This window comes from Mesocricetus auratus, unplaced genomic scaffold, assembly GCF_017639785.1.
Source record: "Mesocricetus auratus isolate SY011 unplaced genomic scaffold, BCM_Maur_2.0 Super-Scaffold_6730, whole genome shotgun sequence".
NCBI lineage: Eukaryota > Metazoa > Chordata > Mammalia > Rodentia > Cricetidae > Mesocricetus > Mesocricetus auratus.
This window is the reverse complement of record NW_024429184.1, coordinates 76,128,705-76,140,602: the sequence shown is the minus strand read 5'-3', so window position 1 is coordinate 76,140,602 and position 11,898 is coordinate 76,128,705. Positions and strand designations below refer to the sequence as shown.

The 11,898-nt window shown below is 51.8% G+C and overlaps 1 protein-coding gene across 1 annotated transcript; it reads right to left on the bottom strand.

The window, feature by feature from the left end:
* Positions 1-3,713: 3,713 nt before the first annotated feature.
* Positions 3,714-10,815, bottom strand: LOC121139019 (granulocyte-macrophage colony-stimulating factor receptor subunit alpha-like). The gene is given in 12 exon segments (XM_040742000.1): positions 3,714-3,885; positions 4,083-4,164; positions 4,273-4,369; positions 4,702-4,752; positions 4,755-4,836; positions 4,934-4,963; positions 5,050-5,183; positions 5,437-5,606; positions 9,314-9,443; positions 9,606-9,723; positions 10,096-10,247; positions 10,729-10,815. Coding segments are annotated over 11 exon segments (993 nt in total). The 5' UTR covers positions 10,102-10,247; positions 10,729-10,815; the 3' UTR covers positions 3,714-3,792.
* Between the last annotated feature and the right edge of the window lie 1,083 nt (positions 10,816-11,898).

Here is an 11,898-nt window from a genome sequence, read left to right as displayed (position 1 = left end):
TCTGTGGTTAAAATTTTTATACCAATTCAAACTGAGATATTGTGCCCCTAAACAATGATAAAACACCCTCCTTTTGTAGCCAAATCTTACCAATGTCAGCTTTATTACATCTTCATCTGCCTGACTTTAGACCGCATTATAAAGAAATAAGTGACTGCGCCTTTAGGCACCATCATATGTTGAGAAGTCTTGGAGATCTCTCTAATCATAGAACAAAGCCCCAGTCCTGTTCCTGTCTTGTCACCACTGACCTCCCCTGTGCTCTTATGTACTTGAGACTCTTCCAAACACAAGTGACCCACGCAGCTTGTTTAACCATGGGTGTGTTCCTGGATCTTTGGATGAGAAACAAATTGGATAAAGCTGAAATAGCTCTGATGAGGCTTCAAGGCAATAGGTGAGCAGAAAAAGTCATAGCTACACATTGTATGTTGTCCAGAACTTTTATTACTTTTATTACAGGGCCAGTGAGATAACTCAGTGGGTAAAGACACTTGCTGCCAAGACTGAATACCTGAGTTCCATCCTCAGATGCCATACAATGGAGGGAATGAATTAAATCCTCCAAGTTTTTCCTGACCCCTACACATGCACTGTGGCATGCATAATCACACACACACACACACACACACACACACACGTGCACACATAGACACAAACATACACAAAGTAAAGCAAATTAAAGTTTTATTTTGCTTCCTACCGTTTTAATTCCCTGAAAATTGTAACTAGATTTCTGAAAAAATTAAAACAAGACTTTCTATAAAACTTTTAAAAGTTAATTTTAGGGCTGGGTATGGTGGAACTCACTTTTAATCCCAGCACTAGGGGAGTCAGAGGCAGGTGCATCCATATGAGTTCTAGGCCAGCCTGGTCTATAAAATGAGTTCTAGAACAAGCTCCAAAAGTACATAGAGGAAACCCTATCTCAAAACGAAACAAAAGTTAATTACATATATATATGTATATGTGTATATATATATATATATATATATATATCCTTACACTCCCATGATCCCCCTCTCACTCCAATGATCTCCTCTCTGACTTTGATCATTCCCCGATACCCCACTCCTTCCCATGATTCCCCCACACTCCATGATACTCACTACCATGATCCCCTGCTCTCCCTTCTCTGTCCCTTGGTCCACCACACTCCCATCATCCCCCAGAGCTACAACCTTGACCCGCCGTGGCCCTGCTTCTGCTACTTCCTGTTGAAGGGTTTCACTTCTGGGAGCATCCTCCCTGACCACTGGGCCCGGATAGAGACTGACATCTGGAGGGGGTGGAGCTCATCCACAACCGGAAGTGACTGGAATGGGGTGGGTGGGGCAGATTGATGGAAGTGATGTCAGGGACCAGAACGGGCGAGGTGCAGCCTCTGCTGGGTGTGGGGCCACTCCAGGGTCACCAGGGTGTGTGGGGTCTTGTAGGGTGATATGGATGAGTCTGAGTCTTGTGGGATCACACGGGTGACCTGGGGTCACGGTGTTCACCCGGGTGCTTGAGGTCATGTGGGGTCATGTGGGCTTGTTGTGCCTTGTCTGCATGGTCCAGCACAGCAGCTGCAGGTGCTGGACGGCAGGTGGTGACATCACTGTTCCCAGTATGGACTGGGAAGGGGGTGGGTCATGTCACCGTGTACCCTTCAGTCAGTCACATGTGGCAGACCCTCCATAGTCCTGTCAATCCTCACCCATCTGTCATTCAGCCCATCTGTCAGTCATCGGCCCATCTGTCAATCATCTGTCAGTCATCGGCCCATCCATCAGTCATCCGTCAGTCATCAGCCCATCTGTCAGTCAGCCGTCAGTCACACCCTTACTCCCATTACTCCTACCCCATCCTCCTGTCCCCACCTCCATCCTCCATCTCATGACCCACAATAAACCCTCTGGTCACTGGGCCCTGACCCTGAGGCCCCACCCTGCACACCCACTTCTAGTTTGGCCTTGTTTCTGGCAGGTGTGACCTGAACCCGAGGCCCGCCCCTGCCCCTACTTCTGGTTCAAGCCCTGATTCCAGGAAGTGGCCCGGATCATGACTGTCGGCGCAGACCTGCTCCGGCACTGCACTGACATCGCGGAGGGTGGGGTTGACACCCGATGCTGCTGTGACTCCCAGGCCCCGGGTCACCATGCACGACGCTGACTATGACAGGAGATGGAGCGGGCAACTGGACCCACGTGACCCACTGGAGGGTGGGGTGAATGGCAGGTGATGTCACTGGGGCACAGGAGGGATTGGAGTCATGGGACGGGACAGGTCAAGCGTCAGGGGTCACAGGAGAGTCAGGGATCAGAAGGGTGATTCAGGGGTCATGGGAGACAAGGTCAGGGGTCATAGTAGAGGTCAGGGCTCACAGGAGAGAAGGTCAGGGTCACAGGAGAGGTCAGAGGTCACAGGAGAGGTCAGGGATCATGGTGCAGGTGACTGACAGGCAGTAGATGATCGACAGGTGGGTAGACAGAGGGATGACAGACACACAGACAGTGAGGCTGCAGCTGTGACCCCGTGACCCTCATCCTGCCCTTCCTCAGAGTCCTGCCAGGAGCCACTGGTCCTGTCCTCCCATAGCTCCTGTTGCTGAGGAGGCTGTGGAGGTCAGGGGGTGGGGCCAGCCCCAGGGGCATGGTCACAGGGTAGGCATGGTCACATGGTGAATGTGGGCATGGGTGGGGTGTGCCTCAGGTGAGGAGGTGTGGCCAGGGTGAGGGCTGGGGTCACAGCTACTGAGGGTGACATCACTGCTGACCCCCAGCCTCTAACCACGCCCCTCAAGGTCAGGAACATCCTCAAGCCCTGTGCACCCAACCCTGTGTGAGATGCATGGTGGGAACTCCCAGGTCTGACTTCCCACCCTGGCCTCCTCCCATGATCCTCCACTCTCCCTCCACTTCCAGTTCTTGGTGACAGGGGCATGTGCCCCTGCCCCTTCCCATGATGCTCTGCTCTGCTCCTCCTCCCACAATGCTCTGCTCCCCTCCCACGATGCTCTGCTCTGCTCCCCTCCCAAGATGCTCTGCTCCCCTCCCACGATGCTCTGCTCTGCTCCCCTCCCACGATGCTCTGCTCTGCTCCCCCTCCCATGATGCTCTGCTCCCCTCCCACGATGCTCTGCTCCCCTCCCACGATGCTCTGCTCTGCTCCCCCTCCCACGATGCTCTGCTCTGCTCCCCTCCCACGATGCTCTGCTCTGCTCCCCCTCCCACGATGCTCTGCTCTGCTGCCCTCCCACGATGCTCTGCTCTGCTCCCCCTCCCATGATGCTCTGCTCCCCTCCCACGATGCTCTGCTGCCCTCCCACGATGCTCTGCTCTGCTCCCCCTCCCACGATGCTCTGCTCTGCTCCCCTCCCACGATGCTCTGCTCTGCTCCCCCTCCCATGATGCTCTGCTCCCCTCCCACGATGCTCTGCTCTGCTCCCCTCCCACGATGCTCTGCTGCCCTCCCACGATGCTCTGCTCTGCTGCCCTCCCATGATGCTCTGCTGCCCTCCCACGATGCTCTGCGGGTTCTGGGGGTTCGCCTTGGTGATGGATGACAATGCATACACGACCTTGTGACCCTGGTGTGACAGCGTCCACCTGTCACTCATGTGTCAGGACACACCCACAACTGCTGTCAGGCATCCCTCAGGGCACGCCCCTCCCAGTGAGTGACAGCATGACGCCATGAGCAGCCCTACCCCACAGGCCTGACACGGGATGTCTGCTGACATTCACTTTTCATTGAGTTAAAGAGTCACACGTGAGAGTAGTCTACACTGGAACCCAGTGCTGACTCAGGTCACGACGGGACCGCGATGGCGGAGACACTCCCTGCTGACAGCACCATCTCGTCCGTCGAGTCCATCTGCAGCAGCAAATCCTTCCTCAGGGTCTGGAGGAGAGCGGAGACAGGGTCATGGGGTCAACAGGGCTCAACCAGGGTCAGGGTGGTCAATAAGGTCAGGGAGTTAACTGAGGTCATTTAGAGTCAACTGGGGTCACAGGGCATCATTTGGGGAAGGAACTCAGGGAGGGGTTTCCCAGGTGGGTGGGCCCAAAGGGATGACTGACAGGGGCGTAATCTCTGACCTCTGGGTTGACCCTGTCGTCATCCGTGACTTTGTCCTTGATTTCTGGGATCTGGGGGAAGAGTCTCTGGATCCTGATGAACCTAGGGCCAGGGGTCAAGGGTCACAGCGGTCATCTTGAGACAGCCAGTACTCCCCTATTCTTTGTCCCATGATGTCATCACCTACCACATGACCTTACTACCCCTCACCTCTTACATGCCAGCCCCAGGCCCAGTGCACACAGCAGGGTCACAGTCACCACTGTCACATACACGTGTAACCGGGCCACCACGTGCTCTTCGGAGCCTGTTGGAGGGCAGGGCTTAGATAAGAAAGCTCTGGGGTCAAAGGCCACACCCACCAGAAATCTCATCCCACCCTTTATCACAGAGTCAATTGATTAACTGACAAAAACTCACAGAATGTCCATCACAAGTAAAGGTAATGAAACAATCAACAAGCACTGAGTGGTTAGAACTAGGTCTCAAAGTTGTTAACAAACGCTAGTGATGAAAACTAAATCCACAAACACAGAGGGTCAATCACAAGTAAAGGTCTTGAAACAGTCAACAATATTGAGTGATGAAAACTCAGTCAACAAACAATCGTGGAGCTATGGAAACTCAGTCATCCATCACCGAATTCCACAGGCGGACTCCACACGCTCCACCGCTCGCTGCGCACGTCCCCGCACGCATGCTGAGCACATGACCCGGCCTCGGCTCTGGGCTTGGGAACTCGTATCTGTTCTCCTCCTCACTGGAGATGCACACCTGGGGCAAGTGGGGAGGGGTAGGCAGTTCCACATGTGACCTGCTCATGGCCAAGGGGAGTCAGAGGTCAGGGGCCATCATGGAGGGGTCACCTCACCTTGGGGTTGGGACTTCCGGGTTCCGGGTTCTAGGAATAAATGTAAACAGGGAGTGGGTTCCTATGATGCCCCAGGGCATGCACCGCATTTCCCATGATGCCCCCGGTGCACACACCTGCCTCTGGATGTCCAGCTGGTACCGGAAGTCGGAGAAGGTCATGGGAGCCCAGGTCCGCGGCTGGGACCACGTGACCGCACAGTGGGAGGAGTTACAAACCACAGTGATATTATCCGGGGGACTTAGACGCTCTGGGGGGAAGGCGGGCGGGGTTGGGGTGACAGGAGCAAGTCCCGCCCACCAGAAGTGCCTTCATGAAGACGAAAGCATGCTTCTGTGGTCACCTGCCAATCACTGCCATGTGCTGCCCCTCACGCCTGTCACTCACCCGTGTCCCACTCCCTTCACACTCGGATCACTCAGCCCCATGTCCTGTCATTCACCCCCATGTCCCACCGTCTCACATTTCCCCCTCCCACGCTCCTGAGTCATGACATCACCCACCGATGAGCTTGGTGTTCAGCATTACATCGTAGAACATGACGTCGGCCATCTGGCTAGATCCGGTCACGGTCAGGTGCATGTGTTGTGGCAACAGTGTCAGATTGTCCAGGCGGCAGCCTGTGTGCAGGTGACCTCCCAGGTAGGTGGGGCATCCCATCAACACATGACCACTGTGGGTGGGGCATCCCATAACAGTCAGCAGGTGCAGGCACCTACCATAATATTTAGTCCCTCTTGGTTGCAACATCCCACAATAGTAAAACGCTGCTGGAACATGCCATAATAGTCTGCACATGCTATAACATCCCATAATAGTTAACTCCCCAACACAGAGCATCCCATAATAGTCAATCCCCCTTGGCTGGAACATCCTGTAATAGTCAGGCCCTACTGGAACATGCCATAAAAATCACACTACACTCCCTCTTCCCCACAAATCCCACACTGCAACATCCTATAACAGTCACACACAGTCCACTGGAACATACCATAATAGTTCCCTACATCCTAGAACATCCCATAATAGAGTGGCCCGCCCTAGAATATTCCATAATTGCCACCCCCAAACATCCCCTAATTGTGAGTCTCAGCTAAGACATCCACAATAGTCACCCATACCCCTCTGAAACATCCCATGATAGTCCTCCCCAAGAACATACCATATTGATGGGGGAAGTCCTTATGTATATGTGATCTCATTGGTTAATTAATAAAGCACTGTTGGCCAATAGGGAAGCAAGATACGTGGGGCTAGGGGTTGAGGAGGATTCTGGGAAAGAGAGGCACAGTCAGTCACGATGTAGCACACCAGAGGAGTAAGAGGAGACCACGTGGAAATACTCAGATTAGCAGTTATGGGTTAATAAATAACTCAGAGCTCGCCAGTAAGAAACCAAGCAAATGGCCAACAGCTTCATAATATAGCATCCTGCGTGTTCATTTGGGAATGACGAGACTCTGGGACCAGGCTGGTGGGAAGACTACAAGTTACATATGGTGTCAGGAGTGAGATAATGAATTTCCACATAGAATTACAAAAGCTTAAAAGGGATTTTGGAAAAAAAAAAAAAGAACAGAGAGAAGCACGGCTTCTTGGTTGCAGCAAATATAGACCCACGTGGCTCCCTTAAGGGAGTCTTCTTGACTCAGTATAAGCAGCAAAAACTGCAAGGCTCTTGTAAGAGGCCCTGCCAACAACCGAATGGTGTGCTAAGCAGCTGGCAGTGGCATTGACCACATCTCCAAGCCAGCACAGACTAAGGCAGTGAGCACAGCACCCAATGCTGGTGGCAAACTTGTGCCCGCCATGTTGCTGTTTCTGCTTTAACTTTAGCCATGTTGTTTAGCAGATAAAAGACACGTAGCCAGAAAAACATAAAGATTTACAGTAAAATCAGATTGAGGTAAAGTAAAGCCACTAAAAGGTTTATGGTGTGTTTAAAAATATATGTAGGCTTGGGAGATAAAAAGAAACAGGATAGTGAAAAAAACCATAAACAAAGAGAGTAGCTGTGTATGGTGGCACATGCCTTTAATCTCAGCACTCGGGAGGCAGAGGCAAACAGATCTCTGTGATTTAAAGGCCAGCTTGGTGTACTGAGAAAGTTCAAGAGCAGTCAAAGTACACAGACAAACCCTGTCTCAAAAAAGTAAAACTAAAAGATAGAGAGTAATACAAGCCACGTAATGATGGAAAATACACAGAGAGTCTGGATACTGTATGCTATTGTGTTTTTCAGTTGTTCAACTAAGGAAGGAACAACTGCTGAAATACATCTGATTATAAATGCTGCTAAATTAACCTAACTTATTTAAAAATTGTTTGACTTCAAAATTTAAGTATAAGGATATGTTACTTTAGAAAAGAGATTTTATTTGTGTTTCCACATAAAAAGGAAAGCTGTGGATTCCTTCCATATTTATATGGTTTAATGAACCAAGACCCCTGGAAGCAGTGCCCCAGGTGACCCAACATCTAAAACAGCTAAGACGATGCTGCCTTACAGACTACAAAAAACAAGGACTTGGCCAGGTTTCTGTGTTTCATCATGACCCCCATGGTACAGACAGCACCCCCAACAAGTAGGAAGCAGTTTTTAATGAACAATGCCCAAATTCCCAAATATTGTTTATAAAATTTTGTTTTCATTAAAATGGGGTTGCTTGTAAATGGTAATGATCACAGTCAATCTCTTTCTAAAGGGAAAAAGGGGAGTATGATATAGAAATGAATACTTTGTATTGGAATTTATTTCATTTATTGATAAGAATTTAAGGTCAATTTTGTGATGTGTATATTTCTCCTCTTGTATAAGTGTTGTGTTTATACTGATCTTTTAAAATGTAATGCATAATTAAATACAAGTTGTATATAGTCACCTATAGTAGTCAGAACCTATAGTTAGGTTAGTTTTTTTAGATATACAAAGATGTATTTGAGATGGTAGATATTCTTCAAATCTTTCAAAGACCTACAGAATATATGGCATTTAAATGGTTTACGGTTTTTCTTGACAATGAGACACAACTGCTCCTGGCAACTCCAACTGCCTCAGAAGGGAAGATGGGCATCAAAGAAACTCATTATGGAGTTTGCTTTCAACATGGCAAGATTAGTCATTTGGGCAAGAAATTGCTCGTCTGGACTGCTTGACTGTTACTGTATAAATTGGGCATGCAGGACCCACAGGAAAGTGACTACTGAACTTGTACAGTCCTACAGGGTTCCTGCTTCATGGAAGAGTCTGCCAGACTATTCTGCAGGACACAGAAAATGACTGACAGACTGCCAATGCAGGTGATCAGTTTAAAATTTCCTGTTTTGCTGAGAAGTCTGGTAGGCACACCATGGCCTATGGGCTGAAGATGGATGCCCCAACCTTACAGAGGAATTTCGGGTAGCGAGATGTCTCTGTCATTTCTAGTATTTACATATTATCCTTCTGTGGTCTTTGATGGAGTCGAAGACAGATAGTTATAATTATAGTTTTCCTTAGTTATAATAAAAGATAAGATACTTAAAAGACTTCACACTCACAAAGATAGGATAAATGATATTTTCTTTAAATCTTACTAAATGTTAATGGACTAAGTATTGCTTAATAACTGCCTTGTTATATACTTTACTATGTTAAAGCTAAAACTTTTCTTTTATTTTGACAGGAAAGAGGATATGATGGGGGGAGTCCTTATGTATATGTTGTTTTATTGGTTAATTAATAAAGCACTGTTGGCCAATAGGGAAGCAAGATACGTGGGACTAGGGGTTGAGAAGAATTCTGGAAAAACAGAGGCACAGTCAGTTGTGATGTAGGACGCAGGAGAAGTGAGAGATCCGTACCCTTTCTCTGGTAAGAGGAGACCACGTGGAAATACTCAGATTAGCTGCTATGGGTTAATAATTAAGTCAGAGCTCTCCAGTAAGAAACCAAGCAAACGGCCAACAGCTTCATAATAAATATAGAGTTTCATGTGTTATTTGGGGGCTGAGACAGCTCAGGAAGATGCCACGTCATACCATATTCCTCAGCCCACCCTAGAACATCACATAATTGCCCCCCACCAAACATCCCATAGTGGTCAGCCCTTGCTGGAACATCCCATAATATTCACATACCCCTCATATGTTAGAACATCCCATATTTCCAGCCTCCCTAGAACATCCCACAATAGACACTACCCCGCACTAATCATCCCATAATAGTCAGCCTGGGCAGGAACATCACATAAAAGTCAGCCCCTTCTGTGATATCCCATGATAGTTACCCCCAGAACTCCCCATAATAGCCCAGGCATGTACATCCCATAATAGTCAGCCCCTGCTGAAACACCCCATAATAGCTCCCCCACTGCTCCACACCCTGACTTCACTGCTCACTTGGTATCCCGGATATGCAGGAAGTACTGGACATCACGTGGGGCTGCAGGCCCCGCCCCCCAGAGGCATGTCATCACACCTGCATCATGGATGAAACAAGTGACGTTCTGCGCCGCTGACCCCTCTGCGCCTGCGGGAAAGAGAAAGTCCCTGCAGCATCAACCCAGACGCAGTGAGTGACAGAGGCCGAGATTGACACATGACTGACAGGCACTGCCATTGACGGGGCCAGGTCTGACAGGGTCACGATGACCCACGGGCCCCCACCCTGCCCAACTTCCAGTCCCCGCACCTGGGTTGAGGTAATACAGCTTCTCAGTCACTGGCCTGTGATTGACATTTGCATTGACCTCGAGCGTGACCCCAAGGTGAAGGGTCAGGGGCATGAATTTGCAGCGGCAGTCACGGGGCTGGGGGCGGAGATTAATGATGTCACTGGCAGTCCCCAGCCTCGCCTCCAAACCCACCCCATGCCTACTGAGCCTTCCCCTCACTGACCCACCCCTGCCTGTTGTCCCTGCCCCTGCCAGCTGACCCCACCCCCTGTACTCTGACCCCACCCCTTCCTGCTGGCCACGCCCATGTAATCTGACCCCGCCCTCTGCCTGCTGGCCCCGCCCCTGCCCGCTGGCCCCTTCTCTCTGCTGGCCCCACCCTCTGCCTGCTGACCCCACCCCTTCCTGCCGGCCACGCCCCCTGCAATCTGACCCCGCCCTCTGCTTGCTGTCCTCACCCTGTCTGCTGACCCCGCCCCTCTGCTGACCCCGCCCACGCCCGGGCACCTTCATCCTCCGGGGCCTGGGTCTCCCGTTCCTCCCGATGTCTGTCGCAGTGCATCTCTCCACGATCACGTTGTCCCTGCAGCTCCACTGCAGCGTCCAGGTCCCGGGGTCAAAGGTCACATTCAGCTCCGAGGCTCCCTGGGGGACCAAGGCTGTAGTGTGGCAATGGGTCAGCCTGTCCTCTGACCTCAGACAGGAAGTGACGTCACTTCCGGGATTAGTCTCAGGAAACACTGGAGTGACTTTATCTTATACCATGTGGTGGGGCACACGGACCCCTGCTTCCTGTCTGGACCTGTCAGTCTCTCTGGTTGGGCCCACCCCTCAGCACAGTAACAGTATCATACATCGTGGGGGTGGAACCTAAGGAAGCCCTATTTCCTGTCCGGACATGGCAATCCTACCATTGCTGGGCCTGCCCCCAGCACAGTGACGTCACCACATAACATTGGGGCGGGCCAGAGACCTCTACTTCCTGTGCAGACTTGTCAATCACTATGTAGGCCATGGAGGCGGGGCTCAGAGACCTGTCAAACCCGTCACGGTTCTCTGCATGCCTCCTGGGGAGACTGAGGAGCACACTCACGCACACGCATGCACACACACGTGGGTCGCACGTGCTTGCACACTCACCTGGAAGGTCCTGTGCCGCGGTCCAGGAAATGTAGAGCAGGGCGGAGGTGGCACACAGTACGGCCAAGGGGAGGAAGCGGGGCGTGGCTGCAGGCAGAGGGACAGGGGTCAGCATCACTCACACAGCCCACATGACCTTCAGTCACGTGCGTGTCATCATGTGATCAGCCCTGGCGTGTCAGTGACGTCCCCTGTCAGTCACGCCCCCTGTCAGTCACGCGGGCCTAGTGGGCGTGTCTGCCGCAAACTCAGTCAACTGGGTGCGTGGGTGTGTCAGTGACATCATCCCCTTGTGGACAGGAGTGTGTGTAGATGTCGGCTGTTGGTCACCTGTGGTGTGTGGGCGTGTCTGGGGCTGTCAGTCACCCAGAAGGGGGCGGGGCCAGTCCTCCGGACTTCAGTGAGTGCTGAGGACTAAGTTCTGTGTGCTCAGTGGTGCTGAGCGCACTGAGGGTTCGGTCCCCACCTTGTGTGCCCCAGCCCAGCCCCTCCCAACTCCTCACCCATTTATTCCCAGAGTGACTAAGACACCGAAAGAAACCAGCACTCACTCGGTGTCCTTGGAGGCAACAGAAGTGCATCACTCATCCCTGCTGCCCCTCCAACCGGAAGTGGTTCCCATCATCAGGGTCCAGGCGATTACCTTCCCCCTGGGTACCCCTACCCAGGGAAGATCACCACCCCACAATGCCCCGGGCTTGGTGGGGGTCCTGTGGACCCCTGTGACACCCTTGACCCTTGAGTCTCAACGTCTCTGCTTCTCCTTAGGTCCCAGACCCCCATGGGGGAGGACGGGTCCCTGCAGTTTCTGGTGACCCCACTCTGGCGCCCCGCATCACTTCCGGTGTCCCTGTCAGCATAGCGCCTTTGACATCGCAGGGGCGGGGGAGTTCAGAAATCGCCCATGATGCCCTGCGGCTCTGTCTTCCTCCAGTGTGACTTGGGATCCAGTGTCACCAGGGTGACGTCAGACGGCCTCAGCCCCTCCCCCGGGGGTCTGAGAAAGCTGATTCCTTCCCCCAGTGCTGAGTGTCCTGGGGCTCAGTCCTCCCAGGTAAGTACCCCTAGGACTCAGTACTCTCAAGACCCAGTCCTCCCAGCTTGGTACCCCTGGAGCTCTCAGCACCCTCTATGCTCAGTCCTCCTGGAGCTCTCAGCACCCTCTGTGCT